Here is a 27,667-nt window from a genome sequence, read left to right as displayed (position 1 = left end):
TACCATCATTAGACCTCAACACATTTGTAAGTCGCAGGCTCCCATGTATACCTGAACATTTGACAGTTATCCTGAACTACTTCTCTACTGGCAAGAATTATTCTTCCTAAATCTTAATACACAAGAAACAAAAATCCCTGTAAGTTAAAAAAAAATCAAAAAAATTTAAAATAAATTGTGTGTGTGTTTTTAATAAGTCTATAGAGGTATACATTGCTCTTTCTATTGTACTCAAACTATGGATTTTTTTAAAAATAGTTTTTCAATAGTTTTGAATTTTTTTACAGGATTTTTTCCAACATGCCATTTATTCGGCTAGCTGCTTTAATTTTTTTTTTTTGAGGGAGAAAAGACTCATGATTTCTTTCAAAATAATGTTAAATTGTTGCCATTTTGCTAAGAGTTTTATCTGGATCCGAGAGATTGGCTTCAGAGGGGTAAAAAAAAATTAATTTACTAAACTTTAATAAAGTTTGGGTGTGGTCTACCTTGGCAATCAGTTCTATTCTTCCCTTGCAAAAGCTATGAAAATAAAATAATCATTTATTTCCTTTCTACGGTGTCTTTAAAAGGGATTGTCTCACAGCAGTCATGTGAGATGGGTAGTAGCCAGGATCCCATGTCATGCAGTCTGCTAATACAGTCCAGTGTTAGGGTGCCCTAACTTGTCAGAAGTGAGCCTTTTTTACTGAAAACTCTTAGGTATGGAATTGATCCCTTGGCTCACAAAACAGACTGGCTTCTTTATTTCAGCACAGAAATTCCCTCCTCTCCCCCACTGACATGATCTAATCTACTGGGTAAAGGACAGGATTGGAAAGTCTGTTCTGTTTTCTACTCAATGTGTATTTTATACATCTTTTTTTTTTTAATCTCCCCCAAGTATGAAATTATGAAGACTCCTGCAGAGTTCTTTCTGTATTCCAAGCAAAGATGCCATGTAGGTTTGGGGATGGGTTTTAATTTATAGCCTTTCGCAAGCCGTATCAGAGCATTAACAAAATTTCCACCCGTTGACCATGTGAATCAAGAGATGATGCATATCAATTTTATCAGGCATTAAAATGCTTGATGGCAATTGGACCTTGTTATCATTGCCATAAATAGGACGAAGGACAGACTTCATAGATGAAACCTCAAAGTGGATTTAATATTTCAGGGGCTTTTCTTATGGCACATTGCTATGTATTTATAATTGGAGTCCAGCTTGACTTGAGCAACCCCGGCCCAACTGCAGTATCACTTTACGAGTCTTATATTGTAACTTGATTAGAGAACTCTTAAGGCCCCGGTGCAGGATTTTAGGTATATGCTCTGAAGGTACAAGGAAAGAACTCTTTCTATACATGAGGTCCCATATGTCTTGGTTCAGTGTTAAGCCTCCGCTTTAGACACTGTTCATTGCTAAATGTTACCGTCTAGTCCAGCTTGATGAAGATATTCAAGGTTTTGAGGTTAGATATTTTCATGTGTTTGGGAGGGAAAAACTCTTGTTTTGGGGTTCGGTTTCATTGGTGTCAAAGACTCCCAGAAAGGAAATTCTCTCTTACCCATTCAGATGAGCAATTCTACTGTGCTCCTGGAGTCTGGCTTTGAACCCTGCTCTTCCTGAGCCAGGTCAGGCATTCCCTTTAATCAAAGATTTTACTCTAGTTAAATATATATCTTAATCTTAAGTTCAAGGCCTCTGTTTCCTTTTAAATAAATGTTAGGTCAGAGGAAAGCATTGAACTTTTTTTTAACTTCTTAAAACCTTTTTCTTGCACTTTTAAGACAGAGTTGTTGTTTCTTATTTTAAAAAGCTCTTAATATTGAATAGTATTTTGGAAAATACATTTGATATTTTTTTTGCTCGTGCTTACTTTGATTTAGATTAGAGCAGATTTCCTTGACCTTAAAATCAGTAATGCAAGGAAAATTACCACATGATAAGAGCTGTTTTCCTAAACGCATAGGAGAGTGCAACTGGGGTTTAAGACTAGCTATGACCTGAGAACAAACCTATTAAGATGCAATTAAGACAATTTTAATGCCACTTAAATTGTCTTTAACATTCAATTTAATGCGAAGACAAAACTTATTTGTTTTAGATAGGTTTTGGGAACCTGCTTCTCTTACATTTCAGGTTCAACTTTGTCCAGTCCTGAGCTCAGTTAAAATTCTTTTGAGGTGGCTAATCACTACCCTGGTTTATTTAATTTGGGGTTTGTAAAAAGGAAAACAAAAACAACCCCTCCTACCACTTCCCCATCCTCCCCAGAGCTAATACAAATACATGCATATATGTGTATACACACATGCACATGCACGCACCCTCACACACACACACACTTTTTTTTTCTTCTTCTGGAAACTGGTTTATTGTAGTGTGTAAACAACATAAGAGGGCCTTTAGCATAACATGAGAGAGCCCTTAGTTGATTTGTTCCTTGGCTTTGGAGCTCATTGCCAATTGAAGTAAGGAACGCTATGACTTCTGGGACTTTTAAATCTAGACTTAAAAGTTATTTGTTCTGTTTAGCATTTTTAAAACGATTCTATTAGGAATTGTATGTGCTTCAGTTTTAATTTTAGCACATAATGATTGTAAAGCACCCTGGGATGCTTGCATGAAGGGCGCTCCAGACGTATAAGGTTGTATGGGATCATAATGTACAAGGCTGTTGGAGGGGGCTGGAGTTTCACTCTGGACAGCAAGTCAAGTTGGTCAAGGGCTGCTTAAAGATGCACGTCTTTGGCATCTTTTAGAATTCTCTTTTGTCATCGTTACTAACCTTCTCACTCTCCTACGGTTTCATTGTTCTGTAATTTATAAACTATTTTCATATAGTAGTGCTTCCCAAAGAAATATTAAGCTAATTTACCATCTGCGGATGATTAATCTATTCCGAACATTTTTATTCCAATTTTCATTCTAGTTTCATTTCCATGGAGCAGTCTTAGTTACATTATTAAGAGGTCATCCTGTATATTGTCCTCTTAGAAAGATGGTCCCATTTTGCAGACTAAAATGTCACTGTGTCATTTGCAGCCCGCAACTGATCAGTTTGAAGCAATGGACAAAAAAAACCCAAAGAATAAAATATTTTTATTTTTAAAATTATGATTTTATAGTCCTTGATTCTTAAGAAACAGAGATGGGTTTGAGGTTTTTAAAAATATAAATATGCATAAGTAATGGATGTTTGATATTTAGAGGAAATTCAATTCAATTGAACAGATTTATTAAAGGCCCACTCTGTCCCTGCCATGGTGATAGCTGCTGGTAATATCATTAAAAAAAAAATTCCCTTCTCTCAAGGATTCTATTGCTTAAAGTATTCCCCATTCTTAATTTTTTTTTTAAAAAGAGGAAGGCATCTAGTAGATTTGGTTCTCCTCTTATGTATGTGTTCACACTTTTGTCATCATTCTTGCAAAATGGAGAGTCAGAGAAGAATTAGCATATTTTCAGGGCACACATGGTTGAGGAAGCACATTTTCTAGAAATCTCATTCTGCAGTTATATGAGAAAAGGCAGTGGAATCTAGTGGAAAGTGGAATCAGGGTCAGAGGACTTGGATACCAACCTATTTTATTATAACAAATTATTATTGTTGTTATTACTTTTATTATCAGGCCTGGAATTCTCTCCCTCCTCATCTCCCATTCCATGAATTTCCAGACTTCCTTTAAGTCCACATTAACAGCCCATCTTCTACAAAGATCACCCTTACTGTCAGTGCCTTGCTCTGTTAGTAATTAGGTATTTGTTTATTGTCTTCTCCCTTAAACTGTCAGCACCCCAAGGGCAGAGATTCTTTTTTTTTTGTATTTTGTTTTTGTTTAGTGGGGGAGGTGTTGGCATCATATTTGTGTACATTGTACGGTTCTTGTTCTTTGGAATTTTTTACAACTTTTTTTGTGGTGGAGGGGTCTTCTTTGATATCTCGGACAATTAGCATAGTACCTGGCACATAGTAGGGACTTAATTCTTTGTGTTTTATTGACTTACACCAAGTGAGTTTAGAGGAGAAGTCTTTGGATCTCAGTTTCCTTATCTGTAAAATAAGAAGTTGGATTTGGCCTATGAGTTTTAGTTAGTAACGTATGAGAATTATGTTAGGTATTTTAGGTACTGGTGGTATAATAGAAAGAATACCAGATTCGGATTCAAAAGAATTTTTCTGCTTGTTATGAATTCTGATTCTGAGGTGTATTAGCTAGGTGATCATAGACAAGTCTGTTTGCTTCTCTACCCCTCAGTTTCCCCATTTCTGAAATGAGAATGATAATACTTGTACAGTCTTCCTCATAGCATTGATATAAAGGAAGCGAATGTAAATTGGTTTTATTACTATACAACAGTATCAAGACCTCAACAGCATCATCAGATTCCAATGTATCTCCAAATTGGAGGAATAAAGGTTTCCAGCATGTTAACATAACGTATTAAATGGGGGTGTCATTCTGTTCTTTAAAATAGCTTGCTAAAATAATTAGGCTGACAAGAAATCCATTGGACCTGTCTAGACTAAACATTCCTTTGCCTTTCCCCCTGAGCCATTATTCATGCCATTGGGTATAGACATCACACAATAAGGTCACTGAATTTTCCTCTATGGATGTGCATTGAAAGCCGAATATGGAAGCAATAGAAAAGGAAAAAAAAATTCATCTTTTATCAGTGCCATTAAGGCTAATAGTTATTTTAATGACTGTTTCCATTAACAAAATTTGGGAAGTATACCGAATACTGAAAGTTTCTCCCCCCTTCCCCCCATTTTTTATTATACTGGCAAATATATTATCATTTAATAATTACTCAACTGGAGAGATGATGCTAATTACATTGTATATTTACCATTTTCTCCCCAAAGATCAGATTGATTCTCATCATCTCCATTCTTATGGCATGAATTTTAGATCTGGAGGCCAAAATATCCAAGCCTTTCATTCAAACAACTCAAAAGATTGATAGAAATAACAAAGGACTTGCATGGAAGGTCAGAGGCTGTCCACAAAAAGCAACTTTTCTCTTAAGTAGGGAATCTGGACTGGAATCGGCTATGCTCCCAACTGGATAATCTGGGGGAAGTCACTCAGTGAATTCTGTGGGGACCAGTTTCCTTCTGCAAAGTTACAATAATACTGGACATTGTTCTTATGCTTTAAGGTTTACAAAAGACTTTTATATATGTTTCCATTAGATAATGAAAACAACCCTGTGTGGTATAGTCAATAAAAGAAGATGCGGGTCAGGAAGACCTGAATTTGAATCCTGTCTCAGATACTTACTAGTTTTGTGGTCCTGGGCAACTTCTGTCTGCCTTGGTGACCTCAACTCTAAAATGGGTATGATAAGCACCTACCTGTCAAGGATGTTATAAGGATTAAAAGAATTCACATTTGGAAAGTTCACAAGCCTTAAAAGGCTACATGAATGCCAATTATTGTTAATTGGCAATATTATAAATTTAATATTGTTAATATTAAATTAGCAATATTAATTATTATACTTATATTATCCCTTACATTTTACAGATGAAGCATTTAACTGAGGCTTAGAGAGATGAGGGAGCTCCAATACTGCCCTGGGGTCATATTTCTTCAGCCCCAGGGGGTTTAGCCATGATGCCAGGTGCCCAGCCTCCACCTTGCCCCATCTCTCTCTGAGCTTTTGATATCTTGCTTTGGGAACTGTAATCAAATCAATATCACTGTTGCTGGTGGAAAAGGAAATGTCATTTGACTGTCTTCTGGTTCTTGGAACAATCCTTGTGATTTCCCATACTGAAGCTCTCTTCCTTGGACACCAGTCCTTTTTCTGTAGAGATGGTCTCTTCTATCAGTATTTAATGTCTCCTCACATTTGGGGGCTATCTCAATTTAGTATTTATACCATCAGGCTCAGCATATCATAGGTGCTTAATAAATGCTTTTCTCATCCATTATTAGTCCAACAACCAGCATTAATTAAGCATTTACTATGTGCCAGTCACTGTGCTATTCTCACGAGGTAGGCAATATCTACATGTAAGATATAGTCAAAGAAGATAGAAGGAAGGGCACTAGCAGCTGAGATGGACTAGGAAATATTTATTGTAGACACCTTATACATAGTAGTTTTTGAGCTGAATCATGAAGGAAGCAAGGGATTATGAGAGGCAGAGAGGTAAGGAGAAAAAGAGCATGTGAGGCATAGGATATTGGCAGGACAAAGGCATGGAGATTGGAGATTGGAGATGGAGTGTTTTGTGTGGAGAAGAGCAAGTAGCCCAATATGGCTAGACTTTGAAATGCATGGAGTATGCTAATGCATAATAACTTTGGGAAAGAGTCAAAGTCTGAAGGATTTTAAATACCAATAGTTGATTCTTTGAAGTGATTGGGAACCACTGGGATTTAATGACCAGAGATATGGCACAGTTAGACCTAAACTTCAGGAAAATGTGATGCCGTGTCTTTCCAGACCCCAGACTGAGCATTATTGATCTTTAATGTTTTTTCCTCTTCTAAGTGATGAGATTGGTCTTTGGGAATGTATTTGCTTCCTTTCTCATTCTCTCACAGGATAAGTTCAGTATGAGTCCTGGGTGAGGGAGGGATGAAGGTACTGTTTCGGAAGAGTTTGAATCATGGGAATTTGCCCAGACCTACTTTGTGTAGGTAATCCAAGTGATTAGTTCTCTTCCAAACGATAAAGCAATTTCAACATGTAATCAAATCACAGAGTGCCTTTCTTGCCTTGACTTTAAAGATCCCATTTACATATTCATCATTTGAGTGTATAAATTGATTCAGATGGCTAGGTTAGCACTTCTTGAGGGCCTTTGATCAAGCCTTCTCCATCCCTGAAATGAGCATTATATTCTTCACCATCATCTCTTTGCCTTCCAGTCATTGCCTCAAGCACTACTTCTTTACACTGCCTTTAAAGTCAGAAAACCCTGAGTTCAAATCATGCCCCAAATTCTACCTATGTATCTCCAGGCAAGTTACTGGAACTCTCTGTGCCTCAGTTTGCTCATCTATAAAATGGGGATGAAGATAGCAATTCCCTCATAGGGTTGTGGTAAGGATTAAATGAGATAGTATAAAGTGCTTTGCAAACCTTAGAGCATTAGAGAAATGTAATCTCGTTAGTGCTATTATTTTATTTAATATATAGACTTCTCTTTTTTTGCTTCTCCTTTATTTTATAGTCATTTGTATACACACTTTACACTCCTGTTAGATTCTAGGTCCTTGAGAGAAAAGTCCATAATTTATTTTTACCTTTGTGTGCATTTGATCTAGTATGATATCTTGCACATTACTTATAATTAGCAAATGTTTATTTGAATCAAAAGGAGCTTGAAGTTTTCTGCTGACATGAAAGAAACAATAATTGACATGCAATTTTTTTCTCTAAATGACCCTAAATGCACACCCAGAGAATGTTGTAAATATAATCAGTAACAAACTATCAGCTTTTGAACACTTCATCTCATTTCCTAAAGGAGCCAAGATTACCAATGGCATGGGATTTTCTCTAAATGATGGAGCATTTTTGCAATGTGACTAGTTGATATAAAGGTAGGAAGATCATTGTCTTCTTCCTCCAATTTTGAAATTCAAGGTGCTCATGAACAGTGTTTGACTTTTAGTTGTCCAAATGTCTTTTCTAACTTTCAGTCATTAAAACTCATCCTAAGATATGGCCATTCAAAATGAAGTAGGTAAACTTGAAAAGACACAGATTTTAGATTCTTGCAAAGGTTTGAATGAGAACTCCTTGGAGTTGATCGACTAATTCATTCCTTGCCTTTTTTCATATCAGCCTTAAGTATGGCTTCAGTTGAAAGGGAATAAAACTTCCACTTTGCAGTGCTTTCGAATGGAATTGTAGTCTGCTTTCTATAGTTCAGCAGCAGTGATAGAACATTTGACTCTGTGTGTGTAGGTAGGAAAGCATTGCTTACCAATTCCAGGGCAGCAGCAGAAGCATGAGCATGATGCCAGTGATCAGACTCTCACATGCCCACTCTTTCAAAATCAGTGATCGTCATTTAATGCTATAAAATGGAATAAAATGTTAATGACTTGAAGTCTACTAATTTTGAACATATGCTAGTTTAACTTGGACACAATAAAGGTTACCTTTCTACTATAAAGAATTATCTGTGTAAATGAATATAATAAACAAGAGTTATGGAGGCGGGGGACATCTAAACAGAAAAAAAGAAACTCCATTTGAGGACTTTCACATACTTTTTGCATAAAATACATGACAGTAATTACAAAGGAATCTAATATATTCATTAAAGAAGACCCTTACAGGAAGAACCTCTGCTTGGAAAGACTTTCTACTTGAAAGAAATAAAACTATTTTATTTTGAATATTTTTTTAAGTCAGTCTTTTCACTGATTCAGTTAGGAAAATCTGGTTCAGTATACAAGGAAAGTCTAATGCTGAGTTAGCTCCATTGATAGCTCCAAAGACAAGGTATCATAGAAAATTTGGTTAAAAATAGAAAGACTGGTAAAAATGTATATATGCCCTAGATGGGCTAATAGGTTTATTCTCTATGAAACAGATCAGATATGGAGAAAGAACACAGATTTAAGGCCTTTGAAAAATATAACTAACTTCATAGTTACTGATTTTTTGGCTTGGGAAACACACCTCTGATGATATTATCTTTAAATTCTTAAGAACATGAAAAAGAGAACTCTGGCATCTTAATTTCTGTCAACAGCAAATTTATGCAATCATTCTGTAATTGCATCTTAAAGACATTTTTGACTTTCTGTTAAGGATATATTTAGGGCTTAGGGTCATAACAATGGCAATAATCATAACTGCCTGGCAAGTGGAATTTAAGTAAAATCTGGGAGTGATTATTCTGTCAGCAAATTGAGATTCAGATTATGCCCCCACTTGTACCTCCCAACAGTGTAGTTTAGAAAGCAGTAGAAGATCTTAAGGGAAAGATTTGGGGGACACAAGGCAATTATCATGAAAAGAATATTATACTTAGAATTTTCTCCTACTTATTTTCTCATTTGTTCTATTTAAAAAAAAAAAAACCAGAATAACATCTGGAGACTACCTGTCAATATGTAACAAATCCATTCACTATCAGGATCTCTTACTAGGCTCTGCAGGGCTTAGCTGTGGCACTCAATTCTTTTGAAGTATTTAGACCAGAAGCCCTGTTCTCAAAGTGAATTCACATGTAGATTTGATTTGCGAATGTACATTTTGTGTTTGTTTGGAAGACACTACCCAGTTACCTTTTATTTATCTTAGAGAATCTCAGCTGGGGAATCCAATCCACAGAGTGGACCAGGAAGTAAGGGGTGCTGTAGCTAGCTGCAAACTGGGAAGTTTCACTTCTTAGGGGGGAAAAAAACCCACACACAGAGCCAGGAGTTTGACAGATTGTTCAGTAAATGCTCATTTTATTGAGAATTATAAAAAGGTGCTTAATGCCTTTGTGCCATTAATATAATACATTAAAAGGTTATTGTCAAGATTAGTGTTTCAGTTCTAAAAATTGACTGTAGGGGTTTATGAGCCACACTGTTCACAGCTTGCTAAGAAGCCTCTGTGTGTGTGTGTGTGTGTGCGTGTGTAAGCATGAGCGTGCATGTGTGTGTAAGTTTCCTAACCATTTGAAAAAAACTATATTAGACTTTATATGTTGAAGAGGTTAATAGTGATAAATTTTCATTAAAAAACCAAGTGAAACAGATGCAAATTATATTTTTTAAAAACTAAACTGTGGAATAGTCTTATAGAATCAAACCTATATAGGATTTTTTTCTGTTTTCTATGCCTGATCTCTAGAGTACTCCAATTCAAAAACATACATTCCTCCCTACCAAAAAAAAAATCTGATTCTTTAGTTGAAATTAATTAGCATTCAGAAGCCAGATAGCATGTTTTTGGGTATTCATGAGATCTCTGTTTGAAAAAATGTTTTTAACTTGTAGAAATGTGTTGCAACACACAGATGGGAAGAAAAAGAAAAAAAAATCTCTTTAGCAAGCACTGTGTGTAAAAGGAATATTACATTTTGCACGCTCCTGATTGCTCTGTGTAAACAGTTTTTGACATCTGTCTTTATAGTTTTCGAGGAGAGGAAGACTTTGTTAAAAGAATCATTTTTATACAGCAGTCCCCATCTCAGTGTTGCTTTACCTGTATTATGAAAGCAGATGGTCTGCATGTCTTTTGAATATTTATAACTATCAAAAACAATCTCTTGCTATTCACCCTTAGGCTTATGAGATGTCAGGACTGTTCTGGTTGAAAAAAAAATCATCTTGGGTGTTTACAGAAAGAGGATTACATTAAGCTGAAATGACTATACATTTTCCAGTTTAATATTTGTCCATCAGCTGTTTAATCGTATTTAGATAATTGTGTAAATAAGTTGATGCAGCCCTTGCCCTCTCCACTGATAGAGCCTGAAAGCTTTAAACATTGGTGAGCCACAATTTGGTAGATATTCATGGTCCCCCCTCCCCTGGCCTCTCCACCCCAACCTCCTTCCTATTTAAACAATCAACAAGGCCTTTAGTGATTTTTGGTCATGATTGCAAATTGAGGAGAACAAATCCATGTTTGGAAAAATAGTATGGAGGTCACCTGAATTATGGGGGAGCTGCTGGATTCTGGGCCTGGCTGCTGAGGGTGTTCCAGGATATCTTAACTGTGGAACAACACCAGGAACTGTTCTCCAAGTTGGCTTTGAAGGCAATCCTCACTTCCTTATTCTCTAGGATCAGCCCGGTGGGTCCCTTTAAGGTTATTTTAGGAGAACTTTTGGGGAAGGAGGGGTTAACTTCTTGTGACTGGAAGCTGAGCAATCACTGATAACAGATTTTGCTGTGGTTGGTTGATTTGGCAGAAAAGCATGAACAGTTTTAGTTTAGATGATTGAATAACCTGATTAGCATTGTTTGGGGGTGGTTTTTGTTGTTGTTAAAAGAACAACAAAACATTTAAAAATGATAATCCAATCACCCTCCCTCCCCTGACCCCCCCCCCCTCAACCTACCCCAGTTGATGAATGTTCTTGTGGGAAATAATTCTCTCTGAAAACTTGGCTGTCATTGGCTAGTGAAATGCCCAGTGAATATTAAAACTAAAATCCGAATCAACTGTTTTCCCTCCTCCTCTAAAAATATTGTGTGTCTAGTACATACTTTTCTCCCTTTTGAAAAATTCTGCCATACTTTAAAAAGTAAACATCTTCAAGGACGCTGCTATGCCCCCCCTCCCCCAATTTATTGATTGTTTAAAATGGGAGCCAGGCGGTGTTTTAGAGGGGTGTCAGAATAGTCTAGCTATATCTAAGGCGAGCTTCAGAGAAATGTTCTCCTTACCTTTACACAATTAGAAAGGTTATAAATAATGTATTTGGCTGCAAAGGAAAGCTCAGCCTGTGGCAGATGGTATCATTCTAGAGTACTGGGGTTTCTGTGAAGATGGCACCATTTCAGAGCAGATCTTCACCAGACTCTGAAAGAGAACTGCCGGGCCCCTCCTCGGGAAGAGACGTGTGCTTTATGGATCTTAGGAAAGCTTCCCGGGGCTGCCTGAAACGACATTATGGCGTTTACCTGAAGAGGCTGCCATGTATGGCCAGTTTAGGCAGTCAGGCTCGCCATCGCCTTTCTCCGATTGGCAAGCTGTGGTCAGATGACGCTTAAGGATGCGGAGGTGCATTTCCACTTGAGATTTCTGCAGACCCAGACTTGTATTCAGGGGATTCCCTGCCCCACCCCCAGCACCTAAGGTTTACAAGGCGATTTTGTACAGAGTGGCCATTCAGGAAGGAAACTTGCTGTGCAAGGAGTGCCCTTTGCCAAATGCCTTTGATAACTCCTTTAAATAGACAACAAGGGAGGATTGGAACTACTTGGCCACAGAGTCCTGTTTAACTGCCTCTCCGTCTCTGTATGGGCAATACTATACTCTAGAGAACTTGGGATAGCATTTCTTTTAAGGTAGGGAAGAAAAGTACTTAAAACGGTTTCATTGCAGTCCTCTTGGCATCTCAAATGATTTTTTAAAGGGTGATAGAGTTGGCAACTAAATCCACATTCACTCCGAATGAAGAGATTTCCCCATTTGTATCCTTATAATGACTTCTGTTCTTCAGCTCCCACCAACGTGGCAGCTTCTCACAATAACAACACAAACGCTGGAAGAGTGAAAACGAGCCATTTCTTTGGAAATTTGCTGGACTAATGGGATGTTAATACATAACTGAATATATGATTTAGGGAATTAAATATTAAATGGATCATCCTAAATAATGAAAATTGGTAGCTACTGTTCTTGGGTATTTTCAGAAGAGGTTTTCTAAAAGGAAAAATCCATTCCATGAAAATGTTCCGAGGGACTGACTTTGCCTCTTCCAGGTCTAAGTCTGTTGGGTTTTTGTTGAATACCAAAGACTTTCACTGGATTTATTATCCCAAGCCTGCCCCCATGCCCTGGATATTTATTATTTAAAAGATAATCTCTGGCTCTTTGGAAATTTGATCTCACCATGAAAACATAACTTGAATTTGCAGCATCACAATGAATTTTGTGGCAATAGAGTGTGACATCATAAACTCAAATTAGGACTTTATTGCAAAACATAAAGTAGGGAATGAGAAAGTTCTCATGTAAACAAAAAGTTAGACCAATATGTATAAATACTCTAGTGAAAAAGAGAGTGAAATTTCAATTCCTTGCTCTAAAGAGAAGCAATAACATGGATAAATAAAAAGGTAAAACTTAAGTCCATCAAATAATATTTGAAATCTTTTAATTGGCTTTGTTACATTTTAACATTTTGATTTAATGTTTGTTTAGACTAATCTATATATGTCTTTATATTCCCTGTGCATAAAAATATGAAATGTAGAAGTAACTCAGAAGGCTTTATTTATTTGCAAATTCAGTTTAATTAAAAATTTTCTACAAAAATCTGCAAAGAAATAATTTGTATATGGAAAACAGAGAGCTCAATGTGAATGAGGTCATAATCCAAACTGACCTGATTTTACACACTTCATTTTTCATCCATGACCATAAGCATGTACCTCTGGACACTTTTGTATGTAGAAAAGGTAAACAGCATATTTCAGGATTAAAGGCAAGAATTTAATAGATCAGGCATTTTAAAAATACTTCCCCTCCCAAAAAACAAAGAGACTGACTAAAGCTTGCTTTTTAAAATTAAGAGCTTTGCAATGATTAAAATTCACACGTGCTCTTCTGCATTGATGATATTGATATTCAAGAACCTCTTTGAATGTCTGGATGGTGGAACATATAGAATTAAAAAAAAAAAAAGCTGGACCTGAGCAGAAGAATATTAGCTAGCATCCACTGGGAGAAATCATCATTATCCATAAGATGGTCTCAGTAGTTTTATTAGTGTCTGAGGGTACTGGCCCATTATTACAATGGAATAAGCTTTATTGATGCTGATGGATTGTTAACTGGATCAGGAAATCTTTGGGCTCTAGTTTTGGCAAGTTTTATAAGGCTCTTTTACGCTGTTGATTGTAGCAGGCTCTTAGTTAAATTGCTCACCATTGGATTTAATGACATAGCATCACGAGCACTTTAAGAAGTAGGATTTTAGTGGAATAAAAATGTGAAAATGGATGTAAAAGCAATGAATAGCAGACATGAAGTTTGTCACAGGGTCCCTTTGCTAGGCTATCTCTGCTTTGCAAAAGTAGCACACTATAGCGCATCTTTTTAGCCAAGCTCTTCTCAGATCCCCCCAAATTTACATATTACTAGTCTGCATGGACTCTAAAACTAACACTGATAATGAATTTCAGTGGAGTCAATATCCAGAATAACACAAGTTTAAATTAGAAATTGCTTTAAACTCGACAGTGATAGAAAAATATTTTGTATCTTTGTCCCCAAACTGGCTTTTCTGGTTATTAACTGTCCATAGAACAATACTTCTATTCTGTAAATTATTTCACCATAGTCCAACTAAAGTTTGAAATGCAAGCTTTTATACACAAAGGGTTGGAGGAGGGAGGGGGGAATAAGTAATTGGAAATCTAATTATTTTTAAGACTCAATGGGAAATGCCTTTAATGTACTCACTATTGACTGGTTATTATGTATGGGGTGGGAAGAATTATTTCATTTTTTTCAAACATGGTTCTTTTCATTGAAATTGTGGTGATAAGGTTTCATTTTATTTGTTTAAAAAACTCTTTCCCGATTTTAAAAGTGTAAAGAAGAAAATAATAAACTTTTCATTGTTGTTCTTCCATTTCTTGCTTTAGAAACTAGACTATTTTTGCTTCTAGATAATTGATCAGAAAGAAAAGTAATATACCTAGAATAGCATTTTTTTTCTTTCTCAAAAGTATCCTTGAGAATTCTCAAACGTTTGTATTTTAAGAGAAATGTTAAGGCCAATTAAAAATCTAGACTCATGCTTTTTTTTTTTTCAAATTCAATTAGAACTAATAATAAATTATTTCTCCTTCATATAGTGGTTTCCTATGACTATTTTAAGTGTTTTCTTTTATGTAGTCATTCTGACCTGTGACAAGGAAATCACTTTTAAAAGATTGATATATATTAATTTTGAGGTTTACAGACCTTCGAGAGTAGCAATACATTCACCCACCCATCCATCCCTACCTTCCCCTTTCTTAAAAGGGCAGAATGTAAAACAGGGAAACGGGCCTATGATTTCACTGATAGAGGAAAGTCTCAGGTCAGGATGGTCCTCCACCAAATGCCTTCCATGCCACTTAGAGTCTTAGGGAGTTACCCAAACACAGAGAGGTTGAGTTCCTTGCCTTGGGTCAGGATGTTTCAGAGATTGGATTTGAATCCAAGCATTCCTGTTTTGAGACAGGTTCTCTGCCCACTAACCCATCCTGCCTCTCTTAGTGGAACCGACGAATGGAAAATGAAGACAATAGCTCTATGCAGTTCAGTCAGAAGCTCTGGAGGTAGTACATCGTATATTGTGGCTCTGTAGGCATCAGACGCATTTCTAGTTATTTGGGCTCAATGGAAGCTTTGCAAGCTTGGAGTACATAGAAGGCTTTGAGTGAGAGAATCTAGAGATGCTATGTTGAAGTTAACAAGTCTACTGTTTGATAGCTTTATCCTTGTCTCTGTGGGTTGTTTCTTTCCATTCCATTTAAAACAAATGTTTGATTTTCTGCTTAATGAATTTTAAGTTGAAGCTCTAGGCTAAAGGGTAAAAAAAATTGTTATGGTACTCAGATGATAAAAAAATATGGTTTTAACAATTGAAATAATTTCTGTGTTCCAACTTGGGCTGCTATATATTACAAATGTTTTCCCCCCTTTTCATGCAGAGTATGATTTCATCCATTGTGAACAGCACTTACTATGCAAATGTATCAGCAGCAAAATGTCAAGAATTTGGAAGGTGGTATAAACATTTCAAGAAGACAAAAGATATGCTGGGTAAGCAGGAAGCGTTGTAAGGGGGCCACATACCATTACATGTCATTGGGGGTGGAGGGGGGGCATCACAATCATATCTAAAGCCAGCTATTTTGATTGCCCAATTAGAGATCAATTTAGTATGTTTCTTTTTTTTGGGGTATGAGTATAATGAGATAATTAAATTCAATAAATGTTTGTGTTTAAATCAGCCAAACTGACTTGGTTGTCAGACATGCAGGAAATCATGGAATGAGGAGGGAAGCTGTCATTTTGAAACATCTCTATAAAGACCTAACAAGGTCTTGAATAACTAATATTAGATATGATCTCTCTCAGGATTAAGTGAATTTTTTAGATGGAAAATTGCATGATTTTTATAATCAATTTGAAAGAAATTATTCATGTTTTTCTGTCGCACCTATCTATTGCAAGGGTTATTTAAGCACTCTGGCAAGTAGATAATTTTCTAATTGATTTCAGCCCAAACTTCTCCAGGAACAAATCACTCTACTGACCAATGACTTCCTGTCCTACTGACTTCTCAGTAAGACTGCCTAGTGTTTCATTTTAGCTCACAGTATCAACATTTGTTATGGAAGAAATGAATAAATGTTATAAAGGATATATTAGAATAAATTAGAATTTCACGAATGACATGGGTAAAATAGGTATTTTCTTTTGCCCAAGTATTTATCTTCTGTCAGTGCCTTCTATTGATAGTAATCATTCCCATTTATTTAATACTTTAAGCGTTTTTAATCAGGCAGTAAGAATTTACTAAGCAATTAGTAAGTCCAGGCACTATGTTAAGTATTGAGGATGCAAATAAAGAAGAAAACCAGTCCCTGCCCTCAAGAAGCGCACATTCTAATAGGAGAAACAACATGTAATTCATGTAGGACAAACAAGATATATAGAATAAATGGAATTCTTTCCTCATTTATAACATAATACAAGGTTAGTAGTATATTATTACCCCTAGTTTATGAGCCAGGAAACTAAGGCTTAAGAATTCTTTGGTAAGACTCCAAGGTAGGATGTGAACCCAGGTCTTTTTTTTTTTTTAAACCCTCACTTTCTATCTTAGAGTCCATACTGTGTATCAGTTCTAAGGCAGAAGAGTGGTCAGGGCTAGGCAATGGAGGTTAAGTGATTTGCTCAGGGTCACACAGCTGGGAAGTGTCTGAGATCAGATTTGAACCCAGGACTTCTCATCTCTAAGGCCTGGCTTTCAATCCACTGAACCACTCAGCTGCCCCCTGAACCCAGATCTTTTAACTCCAAGTCCTGAGCTCTTTCTAGCTCAAAAGGCAGTCATGGCAATTTCTGAGGAGGTCATTAGTGTTCACAAAATCAAACACTGTTTTGAGATTGTGTTTTTATTCCTATTAAGGACCTCCTCTTCCCCACACTTTGGTACTGTCGGTTACAAATGATGCTCCTGTTAAGTATGTGATATTAACCTAACTTTGGATAGTATATCCTGGTTTCAGCCTATTTCTGGAGAGCTTCTGCAAATCTATTCTATTAACAAAAATAATTATTAATATCTTTTTAAGGCTTTAGGAAGCAGGAGAATCTGAATTTTGAGCATGTTTTAGCTTTTAGTAGTTGGAGAAAAACCATCCATCTACCAAAACAGATTCCTAGCCTTTTATAGCTTAAGGCTGTAATGAAGACAATGCATCACTTTTGTGATAATTGCTTGAATTACTATTCTATGTGAATGGCCCACTTGGGCTGATCTCTACATTTGGTTGTGGAAATAGAAGGTTTCTCTCCCCCATCCTTGGTTATAGTTTGCATATGCCAGTTAACTTCAGCAGTGTGATAAGTTCTTCCAAATGTAAAGTTTGAATATTTAGTGATAATGAGAAATGATGATTAAGACTTAGCTGCTGTCTACACAAGGGAAGCATAGTGTGGTATTTGGGGGGAAATGCCTATTTACGGCTCCATGTTCAGCTTTTACACTGAGGAGAATAAAAGCAGCATCTTCCCTGCAGCAGAATGTTGGAAGCACACAGAGCTGTCTGCCCTGGTGGGATACCTGGCCAGTGTAGAAGCTCTAAGAGGGGGCGGGGGGTGGGGAAGCTTGTTAATGGTACCAGCATCACCCCTACACTGAAATGACCATTTCTTTTTCGTAAAAATAATTTTAATAGTGAATCAAAACAGTCCACCATAGATGATGCTGCTGCTCTTTTTTTTTTTTAAAACCCTTACCTTCTCTTGGAATCAATACTAAGTATCATTTCTAATGCAGAAGAATGGTAAGGGCTAGGCAATAGGAGTTTAGTGACTTGCCCAGGGTCACACAGTTAGGAAGTATCTGAAGACAGATTTGAACCTCGAACGTCCCATCTCTGGGTCTGGCTTTCTATCCACTGGGCCACTTAGCTGGCCTCCACCATAGCTTCTTATAGAAATCATTCTCATCTGGCGGCAGAGAATCAGTTTTCTGACCCAAGAAGCTATGTCCCTGATTCCGTAGAGACTTCAAACAAGAAATGTATTTTAGTCTCATGGGCTGCGAGGTGAGGGTTTAAAGCTCACCTGGTCCAATCCATACATTTTCCTGCTGTGGAGACTGAGAGGCCAGTGCCCATGAATTCTAGTCCTGTGCGTAGTAAATAGAAGAAGTGGGATTTGTCTCATGGCTTCTGACTTCAAATCCAAGTCAAGTCAACAAGCATTTATTAAGCACCTACTGTATTCCAGGCACTGCCCTAAGAGCTCGGGATGTAAAGAAAGTGGGGAAAATGGTTTCTGCTCATAAGGAGCTCACAGTCTATTGGGAGAGGCAACATGCAAACAATTCTATACAAATAAGATAGGCTTAGGGTAAATTCAAAATACTTGCAGGAGAAAGGCAGACAGATTAAGGAGGACCAGGAAAGGCTTCTGCCAGCAAGTGAGTCCTTAATTGAGACTTAAAAGGGAAATGGGGAAGCCAGGAGAAAGAGTGGTCTTATTTTTCTTTTCCTAAGATGATAACATACACATATTCATACACACATACCTATACACACATATTTTTTCTTTCGTTGTATCCCCAACATATACCCGGTGCTTGGCACATAGTAGGAACTTTAAAATACTTGTCAAATGCTGATTATAGCTGTAAATTCTATCTTTTTTTTTTTAACCCTCACCTTCCATCTTGGAGTCAATACTGTGTATTGGCTCCAAGGCAGAAGAGTGGTAAGGGCTAGGCAATGGGGGTCAAGTGACTTGCCCAGGGTCACACAGCTGGGAAGTGAACCTAGGACCTCCCATCCCTAGGCCTGGCTCTCAATCCACTGAGCTACCCAGCTGCCCCCTGTAAATTCTATCTCTTATCACCTACATTTATCATCTTTATCCCTGAACAAATGACTCGCTTTTATAAGTCATCTGTTTAAATAGCTTTATTCATGTTATTAAAGTGATAAATTTAAGAGTCTGAAGCCAAAGCATATCATGCAACATTTTGAAAAATAACAACACACTTCATTCTTGATCTTTTATTGTAGTAGAGGCATGGAATAAATGGGATGCTTTGGTGTTGCCCCCAATTCTAAGCTGATTTGGGTTGTTTGAGAATGATTGTCTTTTAGCTTTAGAAGTATCATGATTCTTTATTGTCTACATTTGGATAGTAAAGCACTTTGCCAACATTAAAGCTTTGTATAAATATGACATCTCATTATTATAATTATTCTCTTAAGAAATGGCATTTTTTTCTTCTTGGTCCACTGTAGTTGAAATGGATAGCCTTTCTGAACTATCCCAGCAAGGTGCCAACCATGTCAACTTTGGCCAGCAGCCAGTCCCAGGGAACACAGCTGAACAGCCTCCATCCCCTGTGCAGCTTTCTCACGGCAGCCAGCCATCGGTCCGGACCCCTCTTCCAAATCTGCACCCTGGACTTGTATCTACTCCTATTAGTCCTCAGTTGGTAAATCAACAGCTGGTGATGGCTCAGTTGCTAAACCAGCAGTATGCAGTGAACAGACTCTTAGCCCAGCAGTCCTTAAACCAACAGTACTTGAACCACCCTCCCCCTGTCAGTAGATCTATGAACAAGCCGTTGGAGCAACAGGTTTCAACCAACACAGAGGTGTCTTCCGAAATCTACCAGTGGGTGCGAGATGAACTAAAAAGAGCGGGAATCTCCCAGGCAGTATTTGCACGTGTGGCTTTTAACAGAACTCAGGTAGGTCTGGTTGGATTTCCAAAGGCATTTTCTTGTTGTGCATGCTACGTTTCTCTTTTCTCCCATTTGTGGACTCATAAAGGAGACCATCTCTCCAGGTGGGTTTTCAGGCACAGAGTCCAGACTAAAACACTAAACTTAGTTTAATGGGATCAGCCATTGATGCCTTCCCTAATCGTGCTTTATGGATGTTACCCTGTCTTCCTTTCTAGTTTTCCAGTTCACATTGACTTCTTCATTGGCAGTAGGAGACTAGAATAATATCTGTGAATACAATTACATTCAGGATCCAATCATAAAATTTATTATGAATTTTCTACCAAAATTGCAGGTTTTTAAAGTTAGTGTCAGCTATGTGTTTATGCCATCCCATGAATCATTCAGGATGGCTGCTAGGTGATGCAGCAAATAGGGCACTGGCCCTGAAATCAGGAAGACCTGAGTTCAAAACCCAACTCAGACACTTTCTAGCTGTGTGATCTTGGGTAAGTGACTTAACCCTGTTAGCCTCAGCTTCCTCATCTGTAAAATGCACTGGAGAAGGCAACAGTAAACCACTATAGTATCTTTGCCAAGAAAACCCCAAATGGGGTCATGAAGAGTCAAGACATGAATGAAATAACTCAACAACAATAACACGAATCATAGAATATTTTAAATATAAGGAGACTTTAAGCAATTGGAAACAATTCAATTATTTTATAAGTGAGGAAATTGAAGTCAAAAGAGAGTGTGATATGCCCAAGGTCCCATCCATACCTTTTTACTGACTTAGCTGATTTCTAAAAAACTATTGATGAGATCAGGGCTCTATCTCCTCTGCCACAAACTTCACTACTGTAACCTCAGATCAAGTCCCTTCACTGATGAGGATCGGGTTTCTCATCTGTAAGTAGGGATAATAATCTTTACTCTGCCCATCTCAGGGAGTTATTTTAAGGAAGATGTTTAGGAAATCTTAAAATACTATATCAATAATGTGTTATTGTGTTTCTATATGAGGTGAATATGAAAAAAGTAAATGCAATATAAAATATTTTCTATATAGAATATAGATATAGATATTTTATTTCAAATTTATTCTCCAACTTTTTTTCATATTAAGCATCCTAGGGAAATACTAAGAGGATTATGGAGACCAGCTATGATCAGCTGTTAAGTGATGGCAGCAGTATGGTTCATTAGCATAATGAATTAGCATAGCATAGTCACTCTCCTCCACACTGTCATTCATACTTTTTAAACTAGCTCTAGTATCTCTCCTCTCTTCCCCCCACCTCACCTCCCAACACACACTCTCTCACCATTGCCTGGGATCTCATTTGTCACTTGTTCTTCATGCAGTTTTTATTCTTAGAATCTTTTCTTTGTTTGGCAAAGCCAGAGTAGATATTATTGTCAATAAACGTTGGACACGTTTATTTTAATGAAGGAGGAGACAGGAAGGGAGAGGGGTTTTATATATGTATGTGTGTGTGAGTAGGAAATAATGAGATTAAATGTTGTATAATTATGAGAATAATGAGAAAAAATGAAATAAGATGAGATAAAACTCATTAGCCTTAGACCTAGAAGGGACCTTGGAGCCCATTTAGTCATCGAGCCATCCCAGTTGACAGATGAGGAAACTTAAACCAAATAAGTCATAAGTTGGTCAATATCATACGGGTCATCAAAAGCAAATCCAGAATTTGAATCCAGGTCCCTTGCCACTAAGTCTTTCATGGTGTTTTGAAATAAATGTCCATTTTTGTTTTAATACAGCTGCTGATGAAAAATTGAGGGAACTAGTATTTAATGGTGGTTGGATCCAAGGAATTATGCTCTTTTAATATTTCTGAATTTACTATCATTTTTCCTGAGTCCACTGACTTACTTTGCCTTCCTATAGTTATTAGACTTTGTGAGTAGTCACGATGCCAATGTTCAGGGTGGGGCAGGTGGGGGTCTCCACAGGATCATTTAATATGAAGTCTATCAGAATTTACATAACACATTGACTCACAGCTGTGATTTTTTTTTACACTTGCCTTACCTTTTAAACTGTAACAGTTTGTTCTACATTTTATACTTATCTGGCAACTAAATGTTCTATCTACATATAATTAGACTAGAGTAGGCCAAACCTACTACCTTGTTACTACTGTTAGTAGCAAAAACCAATTCATTCTATTTCATGAAGCCCAGACCTCACTGTAATGCTGGCATGGATGAGAATACACTGAAATCCAAGGAGAGCTCTTATGATGCTGAGCACTCTCGAAGGTTTCTCATGGTGAAGAGTTCAGAGTGACTGGTAGAGTGTGAGATGGAGAATGCCATCCCTTATAAACAAAGTTTTTAATTTTAAGGGAGAACTTACTGTGAAGATTTAGTGGAAAGTGAACAGGGATTTGGTAAAATAGCTACAATTTTTATAGCCCTGTAAATATATGCTATCTCATTTCATCTCCACAACAACCCTATGACGTAGGTGCAATTTATTATCCCCATATTTATAAATGAGGAAACAGAGGCAGACAGTTAGGTAAGAGACTTGCTCAAAGCCCTACAGCTTTTCTGAAGCAGGATTCAAACTCAGGTCTTTTTTTTTTTAAACCCTTACCTTCCATCTTAGAATCAATACTGGTTATTGGTTCTAAGGCAGAAGAGTGGCAAGGGCTAGGTAATGGGGGTTAAGTGACTTGACTGGGGTCACAGAACTAGAAAGTGACTGAAGGCAGATTTGAACTCAGGACATCCCATCTCTGAGCCTGACTCTCAATCCACTGAGCCACCCAGCTGCCCCCAATCTCAGGTCTTCTTGACTCCCAAGTCTCATACTCTATCCACTGTTCCACTCAGTTGCCTGGGTTTCAGTATGACGTTTACCATTTAATAATTACATGACCTCAAACAAATTTAGTCAACCCCTCTGGGCTCAGTTTCCTTACTTGTAAAATGAAGGAAGGATTAGAGTGAAAGACCTCCAGGGTCCCTGCCAGCTGCAGGTCTCTGATCCTATTTTTCTATTCATAGCAGTTGTTTGAAAAAATGATGGTCTTTAACATCAAATAAGAAATAACTATTTTTCTGGGAAAGGAGAGAAAGAGGTAGAAATTTTGGTAGAGCTAGATGCAGAGCACTTTAATAAAAGCCATCTTAATGTCTAAGCCATCTTTAAAAGAAGTATTTATTTTATCTAGAATGACACTAAAAGTGTTTAAGTTAACATGTTCATCGCTGGGATGGGGCTAGTTCTCAGAAAGCAGTCGTCTCTCGGCTCTGAGAAGGTCCGTTGTAAATCACTCCCTGGGTATGTTTCACCACATCCCTCTATTTAAGTATGCAGTTTCTGAGACATAGTTTTTGCACACGCAAGCATGCATGTATTTTGGGTGGTCACACTTAAAAAAACACAGCTGCATTTATTTTATTGATTATACATTCATATGAATGCATGTAGTGTGTTTATTTCAAAGTGTATGCATTTCAATAAAAGCAGGTGCAGAGTGTTAGTGTATGGTGTTAGCATAGAGTACTAAAATACACATGCTAATGCATATGTATATAGCTGGAGCTCTGCACAGGCAAATCTCACATCACACATTTGTGTGCACTTATTACAATGTGCAATTCCAACTTAAGTTTTTTAAAAAATAGTGTAAAATATGTACATACAAATGCAAAGCTTCATGACGTAATCACCCAAGGACACTGTTGTCATACAAGAGATCAGATGAGGAGGGAACGATGAGGCTCTGGACACACATATTTCTGTTGTTATTGTGTGGTGGGCAAATGTATTAAAATTAGTAAAGACAATAAAAATCACACAGAGGGCAATGGAGAGCTTGGGGTGGGGGCTGGCGAGTAGGCTGCAACCAATGAGAAACTTCAAAGGAGATCAAGATGGCATGAAGGAAATGGGTTGATAGGAAAAGAAGATGGGTTGGTCACATCGCAAGGATGAAGGATGACAGATGGCCAGTCAGAGTACTCTACTGGTACTTTCATGGTCTCAGGAGAAGGGAATGAAGTTCCCTAGAACATTAGGGGGGCCAACAGTGAGGAACACACGGAAGAGGGCAGACAGACACACAAAGGATGGGTAGGGGAGGACAGACTGCAATCTGCATCATCAGACAGGCCTCACAAATGGATGAGATTAATTACAGAGCCAGTGGGAGTATTTAAGCCCTAGGAATTTCATATGAAATGCGTGTGCATCCACCATAGTCCATCAGCATGAACCTCCCTGGACCTTCACAACTATGGGGGGAACACCCCTTGCTATTTTCCCCAAATATCATTCATTTGTGGTAAAGTTTTAAAAAATAATTTCTCAAGTTTTGAGAAACATAATTGGTACAAATATATTTTTACATAAATTACTATTGAAGAGACTAAATCTCAGTAGGTGCTAATTAGTTGTGCCTCTTTTATGAGGTTTTAGTATAAGCCAGCATATATTTTTTTTAATTTTTGAAAGCTTCTAAATAAACTCTTACCAGCTTTAATATACTTCTGGAAAGTTACTATTTAAACTTAGAGCATTCTGCTTCTGTGTGTCACATATATTTTACACGTTGGACATATCTGTGTGGCAAGGAGCTTTTTAACTAAAACTCAAGAGTTTATTCAGATCCCATTCTCAGGCCTTTTCAGTTTTTTTTTCTCTTTTGTCTTTGGCACACTTTATTTTCCAGTAAAATGAAGAATGAAGATGGATTATTCAAAACTGATAACAGTAATGGACCATCATGCAATGTTTTATTGAATTTGAGTTCTGTAAATTATCTGGTGGAGAGAAATTTGCCTGCTTAAGTATAACAGAAATTGCCACTGTGTTCATATAATTCTTTGCAGTGTAATTTAAGAAAAAGCCCACTATCCATATCACTATTGAATCCAAGGTAAAAAGGTGCTATTACACCACCATGACAGCTCTCCTTTTGCAACTAACGACATAGATGAATGTGTCGGCTTATAACTTACTTGGCAAAGGTCCAGGTGAGTGGGTGGAGTTAGAAAAATCATCTTTCACCTGGACATGTGATTTAAAATTCCCTGTAAATGGGGCATTGAGAGAGCATTCAGTGTTGCTTTACATATTTGGGGGAGATTTCATCAAATCATATTTTCTCTGTACATGCTTTGAAGTTCCATGAAGCTGATAAAAATCTATCTGAATCAGTGATTATGTTCAAAGAAGAGACAAACTGCAGGCCAGACAGGCTATGTTTTTGTTCAAATTGGCAGACACTTTCATTTATCTGCCGTTTTAAAGAATTCATAATTAGCTTTGGAAAGTACTGATAATATTTATTGAACATTTTTTTACTATTAGTAATGAACTATGCTCGTGATGACTTGCAAACTCTCCTTTTGGAATAGAAAAATAAACAGGCTAAGCAAGCTCTTTGAAAATTCCTTTTTTCATTGGAAAAAGTTTAGAACTTTCACTTTACAAAAGTGAACCTAAATGACAAAAGAATATGACATTTCTCCAAGGTAAAATCAGTGTAAAATTCTGAAAATACTTGAAAGATTTTTATGCAATGAGAAAGTCCTTTCATAACTCAAACTTCTATAATTTTCTAAATGTGGCTATCTCCTCTGTCAATGAAGGTCAACATCCTTTTACGCCTTAAATAATGATGTCGATTAATAACACTAATAGCTAGCATTTATTGAACACCTCCTATATGCCAGGCACTATGCCAGGTGCTTTACACATATCTCATTTGATTTTCATAACAGCCTTGGTTGGTAGGTACTATCGTTAGATTGATTTCAGAGTTGAGGAAACTGAGGCAAACAGAAGGTGTGACTTTTGAAGCCAAATTTGGACTCAAATTTCCCAGACTTCAAGCCTAGTATTATATTTACTGTGCCGCCTAGCTGCCTAAAACGATGGTATTCCTGAGTTGGGGGGGGGGTTTGTGTGTTAGACATTATTATAAATGTATGTATATAGAAACACATACACATCCACCCCCAGCGGCCAACTTTCTGGTCAGGAAGAGACTTTCCAAGTGTGATGTGGGAGATAGATCATTGACTTGAAGTAAAGTAAAACTTTAATCTTGGCTCTAGCATGTCCTAGTTGAATTACCTACCTCCTCTGAGCTCCAATTTCCTCCTCTGTAAAATGGCATTAGCATATTTATTCTCGCAGCCACACAGAATGGTCTTGTGAGAAAGGGATTTTAGACATCTTCAATTTCTAAGTCATCATAAGTTACCGTTTCTTTGGCCATCTTGGCCAGGCTAGTCCTCTGACAACAGAGTCTCTCACTGAGCCCATGCTTGAAGTCAACGCTGCCCTCGAGAAGCTTACATTTATTCTAAATGGGAAAACTATATCCGAACACACATGTATACACATATCAGAATATATGAACAAAATAGATATTGGTTAGAAAGAATTCTTACTGGCCAAGGGGACCAGGAAAGACTTCCTGCAGGAGGACACCTTATCTCAATATTAAAGCAATCCAGAGATTCTAAGATCTGAGATTACAAGGGAGAGTATTCCAGGTATGAGGAAAACAGGCAGGGTAAAGGCTTAGAGCTTATACTCTTCCAATGAGTCTTTAAGAACTCAGGGTTATTCCTGTGTTAGAATAAAGTCCCTCAATAGGATTTTAGGGAAGGGAAATGGAGAAAACTGGTCTTAAATATGCCTTTCCAGAAGAGCTAAATTTCTCTATATTTTTACTTTTTAGTCTTGCCTTTTAAAAAATATTTGGGTTCCTTTCGGTATTTTTTTTTAAATGAAGGACAAAGAGGGTGTGTGTGTGATAAAGTAGTGATGGAGACAGATACCATATCAGGAGCTCCCCCTCGAAGAAGGGGAGGAATGTGCCTTTGAGGCTCTCCAATGATAAGAGATTGGTCTTCTTGTGCAGCTACACTTTAACTCTTGTGCTTTTCCCATGAATGGGCTCCCATGCACATGGGCCATCAGTGTGACCATAGCTTTTGCCCAATGTCTTAGACGAGTTTCCCTCCCCCCAAACTGGACAAATTAATTGGCACATTCAGTGTGTTCAGCAAGTCCAGCTATTTTGGCTCCTCATATCGGATAATGAATTAACAAGCTCTGGGAGTGTTCTCTGCCACCATTGACTTGAAGAGCAGAAATCATTGGAAGGCAGGTTGTTGGTCTTGGGCCCTTGTCCCAGGAGATTTTGTTCCTGAGTGGCCTTTTGCCTGATGAAGTGACCCCTTAGATACACCAACAGCAAGTCTCTAAGTCTCCCCAGCTGTAAAGTGGAACAAAGACACGGTGGCTTCACAAACAAAACCAACTGACTTATACAAGGGCTTCCTGTAGTTACTTCCCGGCACCCGTATTTTGGGAGACTTTTTCCAAAGTGACTTAATAACGTTTTGAAGACGATCATAAACTGTGGGCAAAACGTTTTGTAGCTATTTTTCTCGTGCATTGTCCACCAGGGGGCACTCCCCCCATTGAAAGCAATGGGTAAACTGGTTTCAAAATAGCTGGTATTATCTACACTGGCCTACCTTCAGTTACTTCAGTGCTTGTGGCAATGATTCAGTTCTCTTCCAAGATTTTTTAAGGCAAAAATCAAGCACTTGGACCATTAGAATAATTATATTAAGGAAAAGGGAATTTTTTTTTCTTCCAAAATATTTGTCGAAGTATGGCTAGTAATTGGCAGGAGAGACCTGAAATAAAATCTATTCCTTCCAAATCCTAAACTTTGAGACAAAGCTTTTTTTTTTTTTTGCCCAATAAACAGCCTTCCTCACTTCTTAATCCAGATGAGGAATTCTTTCCTCTACACCAAGGAAGGAATGGAATATAGAACTTTTCCCAAAACTTGCCCTTTACTTTTCCTCTATTACAGTTTTGTGTTGACATAGATTTATTCCTTCTCTGAATAAAAAAAAAAGCTGCTACATTTTTTAAAGCCCAGTTTCAAGCTTCCCAAGTATAATTGCCTAAAATACACTGATTTGATTTCTTTCGAATCCTTCTGCCCATAGCATGCTCTTTTTGATCATGCTTATCATGC

General features: G+C 37.4%; 1 protein-coding gene across 8 annotated transcripts in view; it reads left to right on the top strand.

Moving 5' to 3' along the window:
- Positions 1-27,667, top strand: part of SATB1 (SATB homeobox 1) — a 123,072-nt gene that overhangs the window by 38,254 nt on the left and 57,151 nt on the right. For all 8 annotated transcript variants that reach the window (XM_056800307.1, XM_056800305.1, XM_007505148.2 and 5 more), the window contains 2 exons: positions 15,346-15,457; positions 19,183-19,637. In XM_056800307.1, the coding sequence (XP_056656285.1) occupies positions 15,346-15,457; positions 19,183-19,637 (567 nt within the window). The remainder of the gene's footprint in view (positions 1-15,345; positions 15,458-19,182; positions 19,638-27,667) is intronic.

This window comes from Monodelphis domestica, chromosome 5 (genome assembly GCF_027887165.1).
Source record: "Monodelphis domestica isolate mMonDom1 chromosome 5, mMonDom1.pri, whole genome shotgun sequence".
Classification (NCBI taxonomy): Eukaryota; Metazoa; Chordata; class Mammalia; order Didelphimorphia; family Didelphidae; genus Monodelphis; species Monodelphis domestica.
Note: the sequence above shows the minus strand (reverse complement) of the source record. Positions and strands in the feature narration are given on the sequence as shown.